General features: G+C 40.3%; 1 protein-coding gene across 7 annotated transcripts in view; it reads right to left on the bottom strand.

Annotated features, from left to right (window-relative positions):
- caska (calcium/calmodulin-dependent serine protein kinase a) overlaps window positions 1-23,359 on the bottom strand; it is a 197,852-nt gene that overhangs the window by 114,809 nt on the left and 59,684 nt on the right. For all 7 annotated transcript variants that reach the window (XM_073474298.1, XM_073474296.1, XM_073474294.1 and 4 more), the window contains exon 2: window positions 8,897-9,009. In XM_073474298.1, coding sequence (XP_073330399.1) covers window positions 8,897-9,009 — 113 coding nt within the window. The remainder of the gene's footprint in view (window positions 1-8,896; window positions 9,010-23,359) is intronic.

The raw sequence follows: 23,359 nt of genomic DNA on the forward strand, positions 1-23,359 counted from the left end.
GCACACGCACACACACACACACTGTATATACTGTAGATATAATTAATGTAAATCAATCTTGGTGTTGTGTTTGTGTTGTTATTTGTTGTGTTCTTTCCGAGTGTTTGGACAAGTTGTGTTTTGATGCTTTGGCAACATTGTTGTTAAACTTTCATGCCAATAAAGCCCCTTTGAATTGAGAGAGAGAGAGAGACAGAGAGAGAGAGCGAGAGAGAGAGACAGAGAGAGACTGTATATATATTCACTGTATATACTGTATATATAATTAATGTAAATCAATCTTGGTGTTGTGTTTGTGTTGTTATTTGTTATGTTATGTCTGAGTGTTTGGACAAGTTGTGTTTTGATGCTTTGGCAACATTGTTGTTAAACTTTCATGCCAATAAAGCCCCTTTGAATTTGAATTTGAGAGAGAGAGAGAGAGAGAGAGAGAGAGAGAGAGAGAGAGAAACACTGATCTCTACAGCAGTGCCTGTTCCTCCTGCTGGAAGTCAAATCCTGCACTGGAAGAAGGCATCGCTACTACAGCTACACCACACAGAGCTCTGAGTGTGTGTGTGTCATGCTACTGTATGTGCAAGACAGAGGACAGAATGTCACAACAATCTAATAGAACCAGTCAACAACCACACAAGCAGAGTTGTAGCCTTTATGACTTTGGAGGAAGTCAGAGAGAACAATGAAGGAGGTAAGAGACAAACAATGGGGAGAAAAGAGGCGAAAAGGAAAATGGACAGCAGAGGGCCACAGAAATACAGAAAAGAAATGGAGAGTATGAAGGAGTCAGGGAGGTGGGGGAATGGAAGAGACGGGCGGAAATGAGTAGGTGATGGCACATGATGAATTTTGCTCATTCTCTGGCTAGCTTTTCTCTCTCATCCCCGCAGAGGGCTGACCTATTCGTCAGACAGACCTCCAAACAGGCTGAAGAGAAACAAGCTGGTTTGTGTTTGTGTGTCTGTGTGTGTGTGCCTGTGTGCGTGCACACATATGCGCATGTGTTTGTGTCAGGCACCTGCTGGCCAATCCATTGCCAAGACACAAACCAATTGACCCACTTCCCTTGGTCTGAGCTCTGCACAGGGTGTTGTGTGTGTGCGGCTGCTTGATTACTGTGATGGTGTGTTACAGCTGCCCGCTCAAGTGAAACTGCTCTGCTTTCTACAGGCAACACGAAAGAGGGAAAATAAAAACAAATCAACAATGAGAACAGCCGGCTGGCGTCTGGAGGGAGCATATTGTTTGATGGATTCCTGAGCACTACAGAGGAGGGGGCCTGTGACTGGATAAAAATGACTGGGGAGTGTGCTGACCATGTACCATACGTGTGCACATACACACCTGTAGTCACACACAAACAGTTGCACTTATGTGATTGTAAAGGCTGGCAATTAAGAGAAATGGTAGGGGTGCACTGTTAGACAAGCTGCAATGAAAAACTTTCCTTCAGGAGTTTGCTGTGATCTGTCGAACCAGCTTTCATCAGTACTTTTTATGAGAAGAGCGACAACAAAATACTGTGTCTAAGGAGAGAACATTAATCAAGATTCCTTGCTCTCTCATGTCTGAAAGCCTTACTACACTGTCGAAAAGGATTGAAGCCAGCATAACAGAACACCAGCAAGTGAGATTACTATGAGGATGGATATCCAGTAATTAATAAATTAACAGTAATCACAAACATACCAATATGTGTGGAACTGGAAAGCAATTTGTAGATTACAAATTGTGAAGGCGGTTAGAGAGTTTACAATGGTTCTATTTCCTCTGATATCTAAGGTTCACTTCTAGTTTACTTCATAATATACATTGGTCTGCTAATCAAGTAGTTTGAGTAAAACTGTCAGTTCATTATTCTGAGTTAATGCTCTGCGGCCTGTATCTAAAATAAGTGAGTGAGTGATTGGCATCAGCTGGCTGCAGACTCCTAGATGTCGGAAATACATTAAATGCAGGAAAAAAAAACAAACGTCGGAATATTTTTAGAGTATAGTCCTTCTTTACATCATCCTCTTAACACCATAAGATGCAGGAAGTAGCCAACTCTGTCTGGACACAAGCCATCATCTCACATCCTATTCACTCTTCTATTCTTTACTTCAGGCTACAGCAGACACTACACATGCACTACCATTTGTCTGTGAAAATCTTGATACTGACTTGATAATGACATCACTGGAGAGCTAGCTAGTCTTGTTGTTAAACATACCGTCAAATCAGATTTATCAGATTTTCGCAAAGTTACTAACTGTGAATTTTGCTAGCATAATATAGCGGTGAAGTTCTAGATTGCAACACTCCCTCGCTCACCCCTCCCTTTCAGAAGATGTTGGAGAATCTCCAGAAGCTACGATGGCCCTCACAGACAAATAAATCTTGCCAATGCTACGTTACCACCAGTTCTCTGAGAGGCGTGGACAGAGGCTATGGTGTGCTAATATTTAACGTTATACATGCCGGCATTACTTTTCAGCGTAACTAATGTACATTGTACATTATCTAGGTTTTGTACCATTAGCAGCGGGGTGGAAGTACAGTATTACGGTCAGTTATAATCAGGGATCTAGTGGTATTTGTTTAAGTACTGGAGCGCACGGAAGACGTGCTCATGCATGCGTACACGTACATGACTAACAATGGGAATATTTTTTCATAAAGCTTAGTTTTTAATTTATCCTTTTCTTAACTTGTGGAAGCAAAGCTGCTGCTGTGCACTGTAACGTTTGTCATGTTTGTCCCACTGTGAATATTTTTGCCAAGCTGAAACTCTGAATTGACCCTGTGTGAAAAACCTGGACGTGTCACGTTTTAAATTAATATATGGTAATAATTTGTTGACTCAGGTCCTAATAGCAGTTGCTGCTTCTGTTCCTGTGTTGTAATTCTTAGTTACGTATTTTGAGTGTGTAGGTCAGTGAAATGCAGACACCCGCACACAGAGAGAATGACAGGATGATACTGTACATGCCCAGCTTGTTACATACAGTATACGTCACATAATGTAACGAGCTGCACATGCAGAGCTGTTCAGGTTTGCTGAAGAGACGATGCCACCTTTGTTCAAAAGATGGCATAGAATTAAGAAGTTTTAGCAATTCATCACTTTAATATTTTAATATCAACCGGATTATACAAAACGATGACCTTTTTTATTCCTCACTTGGAGATAAAAGGTGGCGGAGCAGCGCTCCGATGTACTCCGGCAGCACCACACCCATGGTTCTAATCTTTAACGTTACTCTTACCTGTCCAGCAGAAAGCAGGTAACTTCAGTGTCAGTCTGCAAACATTTCTCTATCATCAGAGATTTGCATCCTGGAAGGCAACTAAACTATGTTTATTCTTGTTTTATACTGTCGCTTGTCCCCATTTCGTTTAGTGTCTTGGAGTATTTTTTTCTTAATGCTCCTGTGCTTTTCTTGTACAAAATAAATATGATCCACCATCCTTTATCAGATTTTAGTTGTACTCTCACAATACAAATAGTTTGGCAGAAAACAGCAGCCACTCGCTCTCCTTTTTTGTCTTCCAATCGATGCATTTCTGGCGGCTACCCACTAAATTAAAAAATGCGAAAGGCCCTCACTAGTGCCAGGTTTGTCCATTCTGGGCTACTGTAGAAACATGGTTGTCAAACATAGAGGGAGACCCACTCCCTATGTAGATATAAAGGGCTCATTCTAAGGCAATTAAAACAAAATGACTCTTATTTTCTGGTGATTACACACTAATTAAAACATACTTGTGAATATTATATTCAATTTCTGAATATAAAGTCTGTTTTGCTAAATGCCACTATGTATTACACACTGTACCTTTAAACTAAGTAGCTTTAAATTGTACCTTTAAACTAAGTCAGGTTTTTTTTAACACCATTTTATTTCAGATTCCAATCACAACTGAGGAGTCCTTACATTTTGAGGATAAGACTAAAAATTATAAAAAAATAATTTTCCACGGTCTGGATGAAGCAGTTTAAGACTTAACCCTATGATAGTGACCACCAGGACTGTAAATAACTCCAGAGGTAAGAATAACAACATAAAGCAAAAGGGATGATGGTTTGACAAATCAAGAATACCTGCTTCTTGTGAAAAATGGTCACCCTGTCCTGGACGAGGAACAAAACTTTGCTATCAGATTTGCTATCAGGTTGTTGTGCAGCTGAAAAGAAGACAATAATCTCAAAACCCCTTTGTTGAATGGTCAGCATTCAAAATTAGCGATTAGACAAACCAAAGAGAATTAGAGGCAAAAGGATAGGAGGAGGTGACCGTTCAACAAAGGGGTTGTCATGATCTGTATTTATTCATGTGCTATCAGACACCTTTGCAAGCATGAAATAATGATTGTATCAAGTCCTAAAGTTAGTACCATTCTGGGTAGTATTTATGATCATAAGTCACCATTTTATACTTCTGCAGGGGTGTTCACATATAAACAGAGTTTTCAAGCCAATCTGCTGTGGACATGAACTCAATATCATTCTGATGAAATCCAGAAAGGAGAACAGTGAGCCTGGGCATTTAAAAGATTTGTGGTCATCAGGGAAGAAAAGGCTGAGTCTTGGTAGAAAGTCAGAGTATCACTAAAACAATCACCACAGCTCTATTTTAGAAGCTCTGAAACTTTCTCACTGTCTTTCTCCTTTCTTCTCATTAAGCCTTTTTCTGTACTTCTAAGGGCCCTGACACAGTCCTAGATGTTGTGGCGTGTTCCTCACCACTGGCACTAGTTGGCCCTTGTCAGCAGCTTTTTGGCTGTTTAGCTAAGAGAATCAGTGCTTGAGAAGAGAAAGAGAAAGAAAGATAAAGCCCCTTGAGACTGTCATTGTAGTATCCAGGATTACACCAGTTAGTGCAGTTTCTCCTTATTTTTCTCCTTCACCTCTTCACCAGAGCCATTTTTAACTTTTTATCAGACATATTCTTGATTGAAGTGACTTTATTAGTGAGAGAGCAGTTTGTATATCACAGTACCGAGTGTTCTGGTTCTGCAAACAGACTACCACCACTTTGTGGTATGGACAGTGATTTCCTCTCACACAGGCAAAGGACGTACAGGCTAGTTGACTGTCGGCTGTAGTTGTTGCAGTTTCTTGGCTGAGACGCAGCGATGTGATGCAATGCAACAGTGAGTCTGCGTTGTCCACAATTTCTCTGATGTCAGTTTGGTGTGTCTGGGCCATAACATTAAGCTCAGGCTCTTCATACTTTTATGACGTCAAAACCTTTAACAAGCATAAGCATGCATGTATGTAAATGTGCTCCTGTTGGGCTACTGATGTTTAGATCAGGATTTGTGTCACAACAACACAAGATTAAGTCACATAAAGTGTTAAATGGGCAGACTCATGATAAGCAGCTGTTTCTGCTCCTGTCTGACCTATAAGACACACAACCATAACAAAAATGAATAAGACCTATAATTTCCAGATTTTAAAAACCTCACCTTTACGGTGTGCATGTGGTGTTTTGTGGGGGCGTCACTGTACGAATGGCTGAGCACTTTATAACTGTTTTGTAGAAGCTTAAGTAAACTAATGAGAAGCCCTGACATGCCTGCCAAGCTAGATTATGTATTCTCGATCAGCGAGAAAGAATTAGAGAAGGTCAAAAAGGCTACTGTGTAATGTGGCAGGTAAAGCTCTTCTAAGAAACATGAATTATCTTGAACTCACAGCATGTCTGCATGGCGAAACAGCAAATCACCCATAGAAAACATCAACCATAGAAAAATTACAACCAAGTTCATACCACTATGCATAGCCCTTCAACTGTATGTGCAATTAACTTTATTATTTTTCAGGGCCTTTATTTTGATAGGACAGCTCAAGGTGACAGGAAAGGGGGGGAGAGAGAAAGGGGACATCATGCAGCAAAGGGCCCCCGGTTGGAAGTCAAGGAGTCAGTCTTTTGTAGATGAGGAGTATGCTCTACAAGATGAGCTACCAGAGAGCCCTGTGTGCGATTACTGTAACTCTGAGATATACAACCTTTATCTATTCATACATCAATCTATGGCCTACATTGGTGTACAAGGGTACAACAACTGAACATTTCCCCACCATTGGTCCTTTAATTTTGTTCCTTGTTAACAGCTCTCTTATCTCTTTTTTTTAATTTTTAATTTTTCAAATAGTTTTAAACATGCAATTATCCAACCAATTCTAAGAAAAAAATAAATATCTCGATCCTTTATCATTACATAATTACAGACCAATTTCAAAATGATCCTTTTTGTTCAGGTGCTGGAGAAAGAAATTTTAACCCAGTTAATCGATTTTCTGACCATAAACAATATTTCTAGCAGTTTTCAATCTGGTTTTAGAACACACAATAGTACAGAAAGGCCTTGTGAAGGTCTCTAATGGCCTTCCTTTAACAGCTGATAGAGGTGACTGCTCCCATCTTGTACTTTAAAATTTGAGTTCCGCATTTGGTACTGATGATCACACTGTCCTCCTGCACAGTTTAGAAACATGGGTCGGGCTCAAGGGTACTGCCCTACAACTCCTAAGCTTGTACCTGTCTGTCTTGAGTTACAATTGCTAAATTCCAGTTCCTTCATTTATGATTTTAACTGTGGGGTCCCTCAAGGGTCCTTTCAGGGCCTTCTTTTGTTTTACATATACATGCTCCTGCTCAGCCATATCATCCAGAAACATGGTGTCTCCCATCATTGTTATGCAGACGATACCCAGCTCTATGTCTCCCTCAAATCTACATATACATGCACTTTATATAACCTCCTTGCCTCCTGTCTCCATTATATCAAATGTTTGATGTAACAAAACTTTCACAAGTTTAATGATAACAAATCAGAAGTTAGTCATTTGACAAACTAATTTCACCAGCCAGTTACATAGTAAGCTTGGGTCAGTGAACCGAAACATTACTCAGACCACAAAAAATCTGTACATGGTTACAAGTCTAAGAGTACGAATGGGGACGCAAGAGAGAAACTAAAGAGATTCAGTTAGAAGCTACAAAACTGCTGAGAGCTGAAAACAGACATTTTGCTCTCTGGTCTCCTGCACAGACATCAGTCGGGCATTGCAACACAAGCTTGTTTGTATACTGGGGTCCTTAATCTCCTGCATTACAATATGAGAAACAACTGGAAATTAAGATAAACGATCTACAGCCTTTTTATTTTTAGTTGACAGCATTAACTCATTTTTGAAGTAAAACAGACAGAGCAGAGTTATTTTCTTTACCACAGTTTGTTGAACGTGTTGAAAGCTGTGTGTTAGTTGCAGTTGTCGTTAGTTGTAGTTAGCAGTTTTCAGCTGGTCTTGTTTGTTACTGCTGACCGCTGCTCCACTCCATTAACGTTACATTGTGATCATAAACATGTGGCCTGCTTAATGTTCTTGCAAAGGTAGGTATCCAGTCATTAAATAAAACAAATGCTTGCAACCGCTGCCTCGTTTGAAGATGAACTTCAAGATAACTCTAGCATGTGAGCTCTGTAAATTTTCCGGGTGCTGCAAAACCCTCGCAGTTTAGTTCCGCCCTTTTCATTCTGTCAAAATCACCCCATTTAGGAAACTGATTTTTGACATTTGTCAGTAGAATTTGAATCATGAGAGATGAGAATCACGATTCTTATGTGAATTGATTGATTTTTTAGCCACCCCTAGCTCCTTTATATAGGCACACATAATTTTAAAACAATACAATGATTATCTTGTTTCTCAATCGAGGTTTAGTTACAACTAAATCAGACCTGGAAGATATGGCTGCACCCAGCTGGAGAAGGTGAGCATTCTGTTGTATGAGTTCAAAATATATATTTTATAAAATAGCCTTTTGCTTGAATACTGTAGATCTTGTTTATTATCTTCCATGTCAAAACACAATGCTACCAGTTAAAATAAGAAAGTGGCTGGTAAAAGAATCAAGTGGCTGGTAGATTTTGGAATAATAACCAGCTACAATGGCAGGTGGACAACAGGCCTAGCTTAGCATAAAACTAGAGGCAAGGGGACAATCAAGGATTATACTACAATTATAGTCTTGTCAATGTTTGTCATTACATGAACCTAAATCAGGAGTATCTTGTTGAAGAAAACGTCTGCTTCTAGAGTGCTCCTGGTTAGCTGTGTTTTTCTCTGTTCTGTTATTTTGACAAGCAAAACATATTTCTCCATAAAGTGCTGGGGAATCAGTTCAGTATTATGGGTGTATTCAATACTACCTAAAAATATCTGCTCCATGTATGCAGTGTAGCAAACCTGTCTCACAGCAGACTGGCCACTTTCTCTTTCACTAACAAAGTCATATAATTCTCTAAATCTCTCTCCCGACTTAGTATAGTTCCTGTCTTATCGCCCCTCACCCTACCATCCAAATACCTTTCATTCAATCTCTCCTCCTCTCTTGTTCTCTCCATCCCCCTCTCCACTGCTCCTTCAGCCAGGGGGAGATATCTGATAAGACCTCTGCCTGATTTGTCTAGACTGTATTTTAGCAGTCTTTCTCTGGATTAGCGACATACCGACACCTGCATGATTAAACTCTGTATAACAGCACAAAAATATAAGGTTGAATAGTTACGTTTTTCAACCCACTATTTCAAACATGGACAGTTTACTTCTTTCATCACAGATTACTCTCAAGGTGCCCCAGCCATGGTTTAATAATTAACTGCTTCAATGGAACAGCCCACAGACAGAAGCAGAAGACTATGATTGAACGAGGAAAACTCTCAGTCTGGTTGTGAAGAACGAACTGAATAAGAAGTAGCCCAGTGTGGAGAAGTGAAAGTGTGTTTAGTCAATTTCTTTGAAACAAAAAAACACACTCAACAAGGACAAGCAACTTCAAACAGCAGAGAGTGAGTAATAGAAATCATTACAGTGAGATACAGTATAGAAATTGTGATGTCTTACCCTCTGTGCTGAGTCCAGGACTGGAGGTGAACTGGGCCACATCTACGATTTTGACAGCAAACTGCTGCCCCGTGTCTCTGTTGATACATCTCCTTACCACGCTGAAGGGACCTCTAATAACACAGATAACAAAATAACACTTAACATGCGGTTTGTTGTACCTGTTCTTGCCAACCAGTGTTAAACCTGCAATAATGTATCTTTTGGTTGTGTCTGAGGCAGCAGGAACAAGTTGCAAGTGCATATCTCTATTATCTTATAGAGTCAACATGACAAACCTGTTCGCAAACAGTTACTTATTTACACATCCAGCAGTTACAGTTCAAAACCACTACTTATTTGGAGTGAATGAATGAATGTCAGTCCAGTATTTACTCTTTTTCAGCTTGGATTTGGTCTCCAACAACTCCTAATATATGCCTCATTAGCTGATAAATGCCCCCACTATGTTCTTCTGCTGTACTGAATGTCATTTTTTACATTTGAAGCTTCTACTGAAGTTGAATGTCTGTCAGTGTATTTTATGACATCAAAAAAAAAATCCTAATTTGGAATAAAGCTATTCATTGGGAAAAATAATTGTATGCAGATACATTATAAGTGATACGTTCTAAAACACACAAAAAAAGATTAAAAAACAACGTTTTCATGTGGGCATATATCAGACAACATATAGGTCGTAACCGATATATTTGTGATAGGCCAGTAATGGCTGATAATATTGGCTAGGCTCCAATACAGGTAACATTGGATTTTCTGAGAGCTTCATTGCTGAAAACAGCTGAGTACAGACACTAGACACGTGAGACTAGAATGTGAATTTGGTGTTTCCATCAGTTCCATTGAGGCAAATAAACTGAGCACAAGGCTCCAATGTCAGAAAAAAATACTGTAATGGGAAAGAGCTTGGCTGTCAGGTTCTCACTACTATTGGGCAGGTTATTTTGTCAATATACTACTCCCCTGCACTCTCTCCCCTACTACAACTCCTTCTCTTACTACTGGATGCATCAAAGTTATGTTAAAATGCTAACCCAAGAGGCAAAAAAATAACACAGTACACAGAGCGCGTGGGTTATGCTCGCTTCCTGCACAACATGCAGGAAAGCCAAGACAGCACTTTGGTTCTCATCACTGAGGTTGGAGAGCTCACAAATTGAATAATCCCTCCTGTGAAATGAGTCTATCATCCCATTCAGTCAATGGGATAAACAGAGGTCTACCACTCAATGGCTGCGGGTTACAATTAATGAGGCATCAGGTCAGGGTTACAGTGTAATACATGTACCACCTAAATACAGCTCCTGGCTACAAATGCACTCATAACACTGTGGTAATGGAGTTGATCTGACCTGTACGCACTGTGGAATAATATGTGTTGATATGTTTGCAAGTGAATGTGGGTGTTTATGTTGGATAGAGGAGCATCATGGAGGAGGGAGGGGAGCTTGTGTAGATACAGATAATTCAAGCAGTGGATCTTATGTAAGAATAGACACATAGGCAGACATGCAGGCAGTAGCGTCTATTTTCTATACTTGCTTATTCCTGGACCCTATCCCAGCATGCACTGGGTGAAAGGCAGGGAAACACCCTGCATGGGTATGCAGGCATATACTGTAACGTGACAGATTAAATGGAGAAAAGCACGCTTTAGCTCCCTGGTTAGCTGTCATAATGTTATTTGTGGCAATGCTTATGGGGTTTATTGATCTGGGTCATTAGGCCATGAGATAATCATAAAGTATGTGTGTAAGAAAGTGTTGTAAGTAATGGGATATGAAAGCATCAAACATGCAGTTTTGATGCTTTCATATTACATTTGATGTGGATCTGGTTCTCTTAAGTTATGGTTCAGCAGTTATGGGTGGTTGTATGTCATGGTGTACAACAAATGTAGTTAACACAGAAAAAAAAACATAGTGATAGTTTCACTGGGCCTGTGAAGTGGCATGAACAAAATGATGATGTCACAATGATTTTACTGTGCTTTTTCCTCCCTGTGTTTCTGTGGCTTCTCAACTCTTTCATACTCTCATCCCTGTCCTGTAGGTGAACTGGGAAACACAGCAGCTGTCTGGGCTTACCAGCGGAGCAGCTTTTAACTTGCAGAGAGACACAGCAACCCTCTAACAAACATACACACACCACACACACACTACCTGTAGCCTTCTGTGAATTACCCATCTCACAGCAAATATCACTCAGCACAACTGCAGTGGTAATGTGAAAGCCCCCATTTCACAGATGAACAAAATACCATCCCTGGCTGCAGCAGACACAGCAATACTGACTGACTGGGGATTGCACACAAGAGGAGCTGCTCAAGAGTGTGCGTGTGTGTGCCTGAGTGGGTGAGGAGTGTGAGGCAGTCTGTGCATAAACACAGACTGGTAACAGATGGTGATCAAGCAAAAGCTGCTTAGCGTCAGAAGGGTGAGGTAGGACGGCACCATGCCCAAACATGCAGGAGACAAACACACACATACACACACACACTTGCAGTATAAACACAGATCCAAACTCGGACTGAAATAAACACAAGGAGTAGTGTTTCTGAATAAACTGCCCAAAAAATCTTGCAATGTTTCTATGCAGCCCACTCTCACTCTCTCACACACACAGGCCACTGGGTCACCAGTTTAATGAGCAGAAACATTCCTTGGTGTCCCCAGTTCACTATTACAGCAGGCATTTATTTTCCAGGCTGCTTCTGGGATCAGTTAACAAAGACAGAGATGGTAAATTCCACATTAGCTTCCCAAATCCATCTGTTTATCCAGCAGTCCATTCAGTCATCCACTGATGAATGATTGATTTCTTAGGTAAATGTTACATACATACATGCCCACAGAGAATCACATTCCTCACTACTTACGATCAATGGTACACGTTGACATACAGTGTACAGATTTTAACTTTCTGTATACAGTGACTGCAAAGAAAGGCACGACTGGCAAAAATGATTGCTTTTTTGTCCATTTTTTCTAAAGCCTCTTGGAGTGTGAAGAGCCAGGCTCCATGGGGAAATCTACCTTTACAGCTGAAAGATAACACCATCTTGAAAACAATGCATCTGTCCATTTCAACAAGTCAGCATTTACAGACAAATGAAACATCTATCTTAAATCAGAATTCAGAATCAGAATTCCTTTATTTGTCCCACAAACGGGAAACTCAAACTCCTTCAAGAATAGGTTTCAACCCAAACTTTGTTGGAGCAGGTACATTGGGCCAAACAATTCTCATTAGTAATGCAGTCAAGTTCCCTGCTGCTGCGTTATCTCCCTCCACGCTACAGTCCTGTCACTTCACCTCTGTCCCCCTTCGAAGTGCACCAAATGTCAGGCCTTGCTTAAGGCTGCGCTCTATACGACGATGATCAAGAGGCCCTGGAGGAGTTTGAACAAACAGAGAAAGGACAGAGGAAAGGCAGACGAGATGGGCAGTGATGTAAAAATACTGATCCTTCAGTAAGTAGCTTACTAGAGGGAATTTGAAAAAGAACAGGTAAAACCATGAAGGTAAAAGAGTTGGCTTATAGAGACCAGGAAAAGCATTAAGGGAGATAAAAAACAGAGGCATGTCAAGCCGACAAATATATAGGAGCCTCTACAGTGTGTGAAGAGGGCTGAAAAAGTTTGATACGGATGACTCAAAATCAGCTACAGTCAGTAAGCTGCAGTATCAGTGTTATTTTGTGTTTTATTGAAATTCAATTGTGGACTATCATTGTCTGAAATGTAGGACTACAACTTAACACTACTTTGAGAATCCATTCAATATAATGACTTCATTGCAGTTTAAATGATCAATTAATCGATTAGTCAATCAACATCAGATTAATCAGCAACTATTTTGAAAACTGCTCAACTGTTTGTCATATTTTTCATTAATTGCATTGGTTCCAGATTTTCAACTCAAAATGTTCTCTTTTATTTTCAAATCTTTATGATTGAAACAAAACATCTGAAATGTGAAACTATGGCTCATTAAGAATAACAAGAGCTTAAATGTTGCAGTACATGTCACAGCACATTTAAGGTACTTATTTAGAAGAAAATGTAATGTTTGTGATGACAAACTAGCACACAAGAAAAAAACAAACAAACAAAAAGCAAACGCGTCTCCTGGCAATGTGAAAGGAGCCAACTGCCTGTTTTAAGCAGGTTTGTTCTCCATATCGCCACTCCCTCTCGCACCCTCTGTTCATCCTCCTCCATTCTGCTGACTGTCCCCCCTGCCCGTCTCACCACCTTTGGGAGCAGAGCTTTCAGCCGCTCTGCCCCCCGGCTCTGGAACTCTCTGCCACCCGAAATAAGGAACATCAGTACACTATCACATTTCAAGTCCCGACTCAAAACACACCTGTTTAGGATTGCCTTTTCCCTTTAATTGAATTTCCTGTCCATTTTAACTGTTTTTACTGAGTGGTATTAATGTCTTTAAGCAGAGGTACAGGCATGAAAGATATTAGATATTATATTTACGTACTGTTGCCAAAATACCTTATAGGTTACACCTAATTAAGTTTTATTAGTATGCTATTAATCTATCAATTTATTTATATGGTATATTTCCCACCGGACATTTTTGCAGTCGAAATTTTCATTTTCTGGACGACTACATGTGATACCTGCAAAAAGCTGTCATATGCCAGCTAACGTAAGCCCTGCTCAGGGTTCTGCTAGTTTAACAATTTGGGTATTAGGTATTTTCAATGTAATTAAAAAAACATCCTGATTTTTGTCTATTAAAGCACAACATAAACAAAAAAGCGTTGATGTGGTTATAATCTATGGAAGAATTATCCTATCTTTATTCAAGAGCGTAGATTTTCAGTTTGAGAGCATGATTTCATTCCTTTTCAGTGACACAGCTCCTTCTCGTGCTCAGATTTATTCTCCTCATGCTCACATTTTGTGCTCGCACTGAGATGTTTGCTGCTTTCTCTCAAAATGTGTGCTTGAACTCAAAAATCACATGCTTGTGCTCGCACATCTTCTTCTTGCACACAAAAATTTTGCTCGCATTCAAATATGTCCTGTGCTCACTCAGATCTAAAGTCTGCGCGCTCAGATCTAATGTGCACGCACTCAGAATGAGCACCTCCTCTCTGGTTGAGGAGTCTGCTCAGACTCAAGGTTGTCCCTCCCTGCGCTCAAAATATTGTGTTTCACCAGCCAATAGGGACACAGCTAGAGTGTGGACCAATCAAATGATGGATGCGGCCTTGGGTGCGTTCCTTCGCACTTTTTTTGAGTGCTCCGCAGGGGCGGGCATATGGTCTGTTTGTAAAACTGCTTCTCTCAAAATACACCAATTTACCATATAAGCCAGCTATTTGAATCGTCACCTATTTAAGACGCCAGCATATGTATGTATAATTAATCTTTAGTAATCCTAAAAAGAGTTATCGTAGTTTAGACTTCTTTCAATTTAATATTAGCGGATATATGTTATATAGTATAAATACTCACAACATCGTAGGAGTGTTAAGATAGTCGAGTGGTTAAGTACACTGCCAGATGTTGCATTTTAAACCACACAGAGTCGCCGCATTATCGCCGCAGCGGAGGTTCGCCAATTCTCCGCCGTTGGTTGTTCACACAGAACCGAGCAGCTCCGGCGTAAAAGACGAACCAGAGTAATTCACACAGAAAGCCGGCGCCGGCGTGACAGTACACATCATGAAGATGACATGTGTGTTTTTTTCAACGGGTTCCCCGGTGTCCTCCTGTTAATCTAAACATGTACCCGCTGACTGTTTATAATCATACTGATGCTGTTATAATGTGTTGTGATTGAGATCCTGACCCACCAAACATCTTACGTTTTTCTCTGAATTACATAATTACATAATCACCATCAGTAAACAGGAGACTGTCTGACTCTTTCACTGGCGGGGAGGGAGGCTGTTTTCTGGGGGGAAAGTTCACTGAAGTCTCGGTCGGGAGGGCTGATCGTCGTGGTGATTTTTTACACCGTGACATTTCTCTATATTTTGTTGAGTGATGGACCTGTTCAGTTATCAGACAGTGAACACCATCAGATCGACACATCCTCACTCCGCGCCGCCGGCTTATCCGTTCACACTGGTTCGGTTCGCCAATACTGCGCCTCTGATACTACCTCTGATACTACCTCTGATACTACCTCCGTATTCAGCGCAGCGAAATTTCACCCCTCACCGCATCTGAAACTTTCACAGAATTGGCGCAGGATCCCCGCATGCAAACGGGAGTGTGAAAAGGGCTAGTGTGGTGGCCGGGATGAACTGGCGTCCCATGTTTAAAATGCATCATCTAACATTGTACTTAACCACTCGACTATCGTAACACTCCTACGCTGTAGTGAGTATTTATACTATATAACATATATCCGCTAATATTAAATTGAAAAAAGTCTAAACTACGATAACTCTTTTTAGGATTACTAAAGATTAATTATACATAAATATGCTGGCGTCTTAAATAGGTGACGATTCAAATAGCTGGCTAATATGGTAAATTGGTGTATTTTGAGAGAAGCAGTTTTACAAACAGACCATATGCCCGCCCCTGCGGAGCACTCAAAAAAAGTGCAAAGGAACGCACCCAAGGCCGCATCCGTCATTTGATTGGTCCACACTGTAGCTGTCTCCCTATTGGCTGGTGAAACACAATATTTTGAGCGCAGGGAGGGACAGCCTTGAGTCTGAACAGACTCCTCAACCAGAGAGGTGGTGCTTGTTCTGAGTGCGTGCACATTAGATCTGAGCACGCAGACTTTAGATCTGAGCGAGCACAGGACATATTTGAATGCGAGCGAAATTTTTGTGTGCAAGAAGAAGATGTGTGAGCACAAGCGTGTGATTTTTGAGTTCAAGCACACATTTTGAGAGAAAGCAGCAAACATCTCAGTGTGAGCACAAAATGTGAGCATGAGGAGAATAAATCTGAGCACGAGAAGGAGCTGTGTCACTGAAAAGGAATGAAATCATGCTCTCAAACTGAAAATCTACGTTCTTGAATAAAGATAGGATAATTCTTCCATAATAATAAAGATCTTGACTTTACACAGATTGTTCATTATTTATGTTTTTTTTTTTGCCTTCTGATTTGTTATCTCATTATTGTCTAGCAATTACATGAAATGGGTTTTTCAAAGTCACAACATGTTTATCTTATGATTTAGAGTTTGTGTAGTTTATCAAAGTGTTGATCATTATAGTCTCTTCTGTATATTTTGACACCTAATGCTTTAAACTTACAACTGACTGGATAGCTTGGCAAACCATACATTTGTGATGTTGGGATAAGACCACTCCATGACACGCAACTTATAGTGTAGATAAGGGCTGGAGATATAGATTTGAGAGATATAGATTGAGACAACACCGTTTGAATCAGTATACATGAAGTTGCCTTACATAATCCCTATCCTCCATAAAGCCATGCCAGTGTGCGTGTCTCCTCTCTCACACTCTCTGTGCAGCTCCATCTCACTCACTCAAGTTCTCCTGAAACACTGAGGGTGACACAGCGCCACTACTCCAGTCTGTTAATGTAAAAATGTCTGTGCCATGAATGAAATCCGCAATAGCACCCGTGCAATACATTTATGCACATTCATGAGGAATAGCTGCTCCTACTATTTTACTCTGTAGTTGTAGTGGCAGTGAGACAGTGCCTGAATACAAACATTTCATACATGAGACATACAACATGGACAAAGTCTCCCTCTCCCTCTCTCTTTTTTTTTTAAACTACTGCCAAGACAGAATTTCAATAGTCTCAGATTACAATGAACTTACTTGATACTCCCCTACTGTATTAAAGTATACTTTTATACTGTTATACTACAGTTCTGTGACCAGTGCTCCAAAAGCCTCAACCTCTGTAGTGCTACTGCTATGTTCCAAAGAAGTTTACTTACAGTCCTGCTGGTAATTTTATATAGTTTTTCATTTACATGCTGTCGAATGTAGCTGTAGAAAAGCTTGTCCGTGCATTTTATTTTGATCTGTTGGTCTGTTCTGTTAAAAGGGCTAGTGACATCTCAAATGTGGCTTTGACTTACAACTGAATATTCAGCCCACTTCTTAGAAAATACAGATATATACATATTATACATCATCATTCAGCCTGAATATACAGATACATCAATTTTGGCCCGTATCTCCCGGCCCCACTGTAGGTTAATGTTTTGAAAAAAATATTCTGAAACCTTTACACATGAAGGACAATGCATGGTCACAAGGCTCACAGTACCTCCAGAAACACTGATTCATCTTAAAAAAGGTAAATGACATACAGGGCATATTTGATGGTTTATACATGTATAACATGCATTTTACATTTTATGTAAACAAAACCTGACAAGCCTATGGAGACTAAAATAGGGCAGTCATGAACAAGTTCCGCTACTGGCTCTATAATTCATTCTTTGTGCTGGGCCACTTTTTCAGTAATTGCTGTCAACTTCATTAGCAGTAATGGAAACATTTGATCCTGTCTCCTCATGTTCTTACCCTGTCTAAATTATTTCACTCTTCCTTCTGGAAAAGCATTGATAGTGAGAGCAGAAAAGAGTGGAGCAGAGTTGTATGACACATCTATGGCCTATCAGGGTTAATTCTGTGTGTAGAGCATGTTATATGCAGCCACAGCTGCAGTGTGTAAAAAACGTATGTCCATGTTAACTAAATGTGGGGGAGGGGCGACCAAGTGAATTGTTAGTAGAATAAAAAGTAAACATGTGTGGCCTTTGTAGTCCTACAGTTTACAGCAATAAACACATAATGACCACAAATCTCATGACCTGCACTCTCTGCACTTCATCTGATCTCACAGGTCCAAGGTGTTGCTTTAACCTGGGACTTTAAACTGTTGATACTAATACTCACCTTGTGCAAGGATGTGGGAAAAAGCTTGGAAGAGTGGAGAGTATTTGCTGATTCCATGTCAAGGTAACCAGTGGGGATTTAAAACATATAAAAGATAGGATGCTCTATATTGCATGCCGTCTCTTTTCATCTTTATGTGTGTGTTGCTATAGTAAAAGGTGATGTGCATGCCGCACTCCTTCCTGACTTCATAGTGCATCAATCACCCTGTGCCTCATTCCATAAAAGTCACCGGCTTTACGACACACACACAAGTCCATAGCATCACTCACACTTAGACCAGGCCTGATGGGCCAACCTGTGATGAGGACAGCTCTACCATCACACACGTGTCACTCAGTCGGGTCATCGGAAAACAGCAAAGGAGGAAGTTGCACTAAGCTGCTTTACACCAACTGTGACAGCAGCTCCTGATGGAGATGACTGTCACGTTCTCTTAGTTATTAGATTAGACTGACACTTCTAGCGTGCTGGTTGATTGCTGAATTGAGGGATCTGTTCAATTCTCTAAATATCAGCATAAATAGTACAAAACAATTAAATAATGCTTTCTGGGCATAAAGAATAAATAGTAACTGCAGACTTCTCCTCTGCATTCAACACCCTACAGCCACACATCCTGGCAAAGAAACTCTTCACCCACTTCCACCTGGACGACCAGCTGATCCTGTGGATTACAAACTTCCTGACCAACAGGTCACAGAGGGTTCTGGTCAATAACACCTTCTCTGACCTCTCCTTCACCTCTACTGGCTCCCCTCAGGGCCGCGTCCTCTCTCCTCTGCTCTTCATCCTCTACACTAATGACTGCAGGTCCACCCATCCTGACTGTCATCTGGTCAAGTATGCGGATGACACAGTTCTCCTGTCCCTGCTCTCAGGCCCCTCACATCACCACAGCTCAGAGCTTCATGAGTTTGTAGAGTGGTGTGATAACTCCTGCCTGGAGTTAAATGTGGAGAAGACCAAAGAGATGGTGATGACCTTTTCCAGCATGCAGAGGGAGCTGGCTGCAGCAGCTGTCAGCACAGTCCATGGGAAGACTGTAGAGATTGTGGACGAGTACAAATACCTGGGCACAATCTTCGACTGCATGTTGAAATTTGCCTCCAACACTGAGGAGATTCTCAGGAGATGCCAGCAGCGGCAGTATCTCCTGAGGAAACTCAACACTTTTGGGGTCAACACAAACATCCTTCGGACATTTTATTACTCATTCATTGAGAGTGTAATCACATTCTCAATAACCTGCTGGTTTCACTCCACCAGCCTGCAAAACAGGACCCGCCTGCAGAGCACTGTCAAAGTCCGCTCTAAAATCATCGGACTTCCGGTCAGAACACTTTCAACCGTGTGTGAGCAGCAAACACTGAGGACAGCACTCAGGATCCTACAGGACCCCTCACATGCTCTGTTCCCAGTGTTTGAGTGGCTCCCCTCAGGACGCTGGCTCCGCTGCCCGGGCTGCAGGACACAGAGGAGGAGAACAACCTTTATTCCCAGAGCTGTTCAACTCCTCAACTCCCAACCATCCCTGCCCCACTGCCTCCCTGCTCTGGACCCTGGACCCCCCCATCAATCAATTCAATCTACCTCAGTACCAACTTGCACCTTATGTAGATACTGCTTATATTCCTTATTCTATTTATAACCTTTTATATTCTATACCTTTTTACATTTTTATATATATTTTTTTATTTTATTTTTTTTTATTTTAACTAGCTTACTGTTCTGTGTTGTGCTGTATATCTGTTAAATGTTGTGTTGTGTACAAATGCTCCACGTGCCTTACCTTGAATTGCCCCCCGGGGACAAATAAAGTTTTTTGAATTGAATTGAATTGAATTCAGAGGAACATCCAAAGGATCGAAAAATTAGAAAAACAGAAAAAAGAGATAATGTAGAAATAATGTTATCAGTGAAAGCAGTGCACGATAAGGCTGGGGCGCTATTAGATTTTCATGACATAATAACCATCTCAGAAAAAATCATGTTTAACAAGCACTTCATTATAATTTCACAAAATACTATGTCCTGACAGACATGATACGTGATATAAAGTTGAATTATATATATTTTAGTAACACTAACAGAGTAGAATTAAATACAATAAATGAGCAAGTGTACATGGAACGATAATTGCAATTTTCATACATATACATATACCGTGAAACTGGAATATCATTGCAACCCCCTACAGATTATCACACAAGGCAATGGTTCTTTTATCTTCATTGCAGATTCAACACCCCGCATATACAGGAACACATAAAAGACTATATGTTATTAATGAGGTTATTATAGGTGAGGTGTGGTTAGAAAGAGCAGAGGAGGACAATTGTGCACTATTATATTTATTTAAATTATACTTGGCAAAAAAAGATATAATGACACACATATTATACATATTATATTTTATTATACACAGTGGTACCTATCAAGAGTATTTAAACAAAGCTTTGTGAAATTGTGTTAAGTACATTTTCACAGGTCTTCCATAAAGCCCATTTCCAATTTACTTAAAGCATACTGTACTTTAATGTAAAATGGTTAAACGTACGGGAAGAGGGTTACCAAAATTAGAGACTGATGAGATAGGAGGCCAATACTGATAACAATTTACAGGGGGAAAAATATGTAATCTGAAAAAAAGAAGATAGACTTTTCTATGTGGATTTTGCAGCGATTTTGAAAAAATGTAAAGTAAGTTTTAACTGATCATATATTCATGTATTAAATACTGATCTGAAAAGTAACTCGCGACTATAGCTTTGAAATAACTGAGGTGGAGGAAAAAATTTACAATATTTCCCTTTGGATTCAAGTGGAAAGAGTAGTGGAAAATGCCATTGAAATACACAAGTAATGTACAAGTACCTATAAAGTACAGTACTTAGTAAATGTACTTAGTCATATTCCACCACTGTTCTCTACTAAACCACTGATTCTCTATCAAGCTAGCTATGAGATTCATGCTGCAGCTATGTTCCTACGCTGAACCAAAATTTCAATGAATTTAACTCCAATCAGACAAGCTTTTTTCTTTCTTATCAATACATGTCAATACATCTTTAGCAATATTTCACGGTTAGCGTTTAGCATCAATGAATATAATAAGAACGTTGTCAGGATAGATCTCTCTCTCTCTCTAGACCTCTCTCTCTCTAGCCCTAGCAACCCACGTGAAGGCCAGTTGGGTCAATGACCCAAAAGTGGCCCTAACTCAGAGCTCACACGTGTCCTTAACGACTCTGTAAGGACACTCCCACACAGAGTTTAAACCCCTGCGACTCCCCTCCAGTTACTTTGAACTGAAGAAGCCTCTTGGATGAGAGCTGAAACGTCTTCAAGGAACTGAAACAAGTCCAGTTGCCTACGATACAGCACTTAGGATTACCATGACCTGGATGACTGAGAACCATCATCAATATCAATCAGCTGCTCTAATGCATTTTAGCTCTCAGATTCAATAAATCATTGTTAATTGACAATATGTAGCCAAATGTGACAGATTTGCAGCTTGACGGTTTGTCAGAGAGCAAGTTAGTGAATACAAATGTACACAAAAAGGACAGAGGGATGGCCTGAAGGGGACACAATAGATCGAGTTCAATGCAGGCTAATGAGCAACAAGAATGAGAATGATAAGTTATTAAGGATAAGGCTGCCCTGAATATTCCTGATGTTAAATTAGCATGCACTGATAACACCTAACCGACAAAACACCACTCACTTATCTCACAAACTATAAAGTAAAGCATTGAAACATAGTATTTTCTTTATCAGTCTGACTCACTGTATGTAGACTATTGCTATAAGCCTGCCATATTGCAACTTTTTCAATCATCATTCTTCTCCCCTTCCACTATTAGAACAAACAAAACAAACGTATAAATCTGCTGAAAGACATTCAATTCTGTAACCACTGATCTTATATCACTGCGTTTAATCTGAACAATATATTCTGTGTGTGTGTGTGTGTGTGTGTGTGTGTGTGTGTGTGTTTTGTGTTTGTGATGTACTGATCTGTGTTACTGTGTTATGTTTGTTGTAGTTTATTTGTTTTCATTGATGTCTTATAACTTTGTGAAGTTTTAATTATGACCTGCCAAGGGACAGCAGATGTAAATTAGCATCAAATGGCTACATTTATGTTTAATATTGTACATGGTCCCTCTACAAATTAAATAAAAAATAAATAAATAATTTAATTAAAAAAATCTCCCCAACCTCTGAGCTATAAAAACCTACATACATACATACCTACATACTCCAAAGCCCTAACCTGGTCACTAACGGTACAAAAATAAACAAGCTAGCAGATGTTATGTTATCCCAACACTATTTTTGCAGGGGCACCATCGCTGCGTCCTGGGCTTCGCATGAGCACTGTCGGATGAGTTCTGTGTGTGTGCGTGTGTGTGTGTGTGTGTGTGTGTGTGTGTTTTATGTGCCTTGCGTGCAATTGAGAAGGGTCAAGTCTTGGCCATAATCATATCCTAAGTCTGTTATGATCAGTCCCCTCTTCTCTCCTGGCTTGTAGAAGCAGGTTTGTATATTACAGCTGGACCTTGTGAGCATTAAGACTGCATCAGTATTTCATTTAATTTTTGGGAAGGTGATTTAACTCATTTTTTAAATGTCATTCACTCATGTAATTATCTGCAAAACAGAATTAAGTTGTGACTTTGCATATTCTTTTTGAGAGGGACAGGAAGAAAGGTCACAGCCAGCTATAAAACAATAGTTTAAAGTGCTTTAGTGCAGTAACTAAACTCCCAAACCACTTTTTTCTGCTGAAAACAAATGTATTTGGGTATGAAGTAGTGTTGTTGATTGATTCTGGTCTAACTCTTGACATTTCAGTCAAAGTATTTCAATTTGGCATATTTTGTTGGGGGGGGGGGGGGGGGTCTTAACTGCTCCTGGACCCGGGGATGGCCTTCCATTGCGAAACCCCTCCATTCCGAAACACCCCCACTCCGAAACACCGCTGTTCCGAATCCGACTTTCAAGTTCCAATTACTTCCCAATAGGGTTAGGGTTAGGGTTAGGGTCAGGGGTTCCCCAATAGCCTTTTCGGAATAGCGGGGTCTTTAGAAAACATGGGAAACCCCGCCATTACGAAGAATGGAAGTCTATTTTCGGAACAGCGGGATTTCGGAAAGGCGGGGTGTAACCCCTGGACCCTGCTCAGAATCAAGGCATTTTTTGAATTTCCAGCCTAGATGCACCTCAGCCAAAACCTAGGGGTTTAGTTACTCTTTAACCATTTTATGTCATATTGGTATTGATAATGCCTCTCATAAGAATATTCCCCCTCTGCTCTCAGGATATCATCTGATCATGTTATTTCCTTGGCTGCTGAGTTGCTGGTCTGTGGCTGAAGGAGTGCAACAAAGCAGCACTGTTTACAGTGGAGGAGACAGTGAGGGCATTTGTTCTTTTTGCTGCACTTCAGATTCCCACTGGTTGACTGGGGCACCTTTATAACCTTTAATGTGACATTCTTAATTACATGTAATCAAATGATTGCATTATCTGTAAAATGTCAAAGACACCCATTTTCAGCTTTG

Source organism: Pagrus major, chromosome 9 (assembly GCF_040436345.1).
Source record: "Pagrus major chromosome 9, Pma_NU_1.0".
In the NCBI taxonomy this organism is placed as follows: domain Eukaryota; kingdom Metazoa; phylum Chordata; class Actinopteri; order Spariformes; family Sparidae; genus Pagrus; species Pagrus major.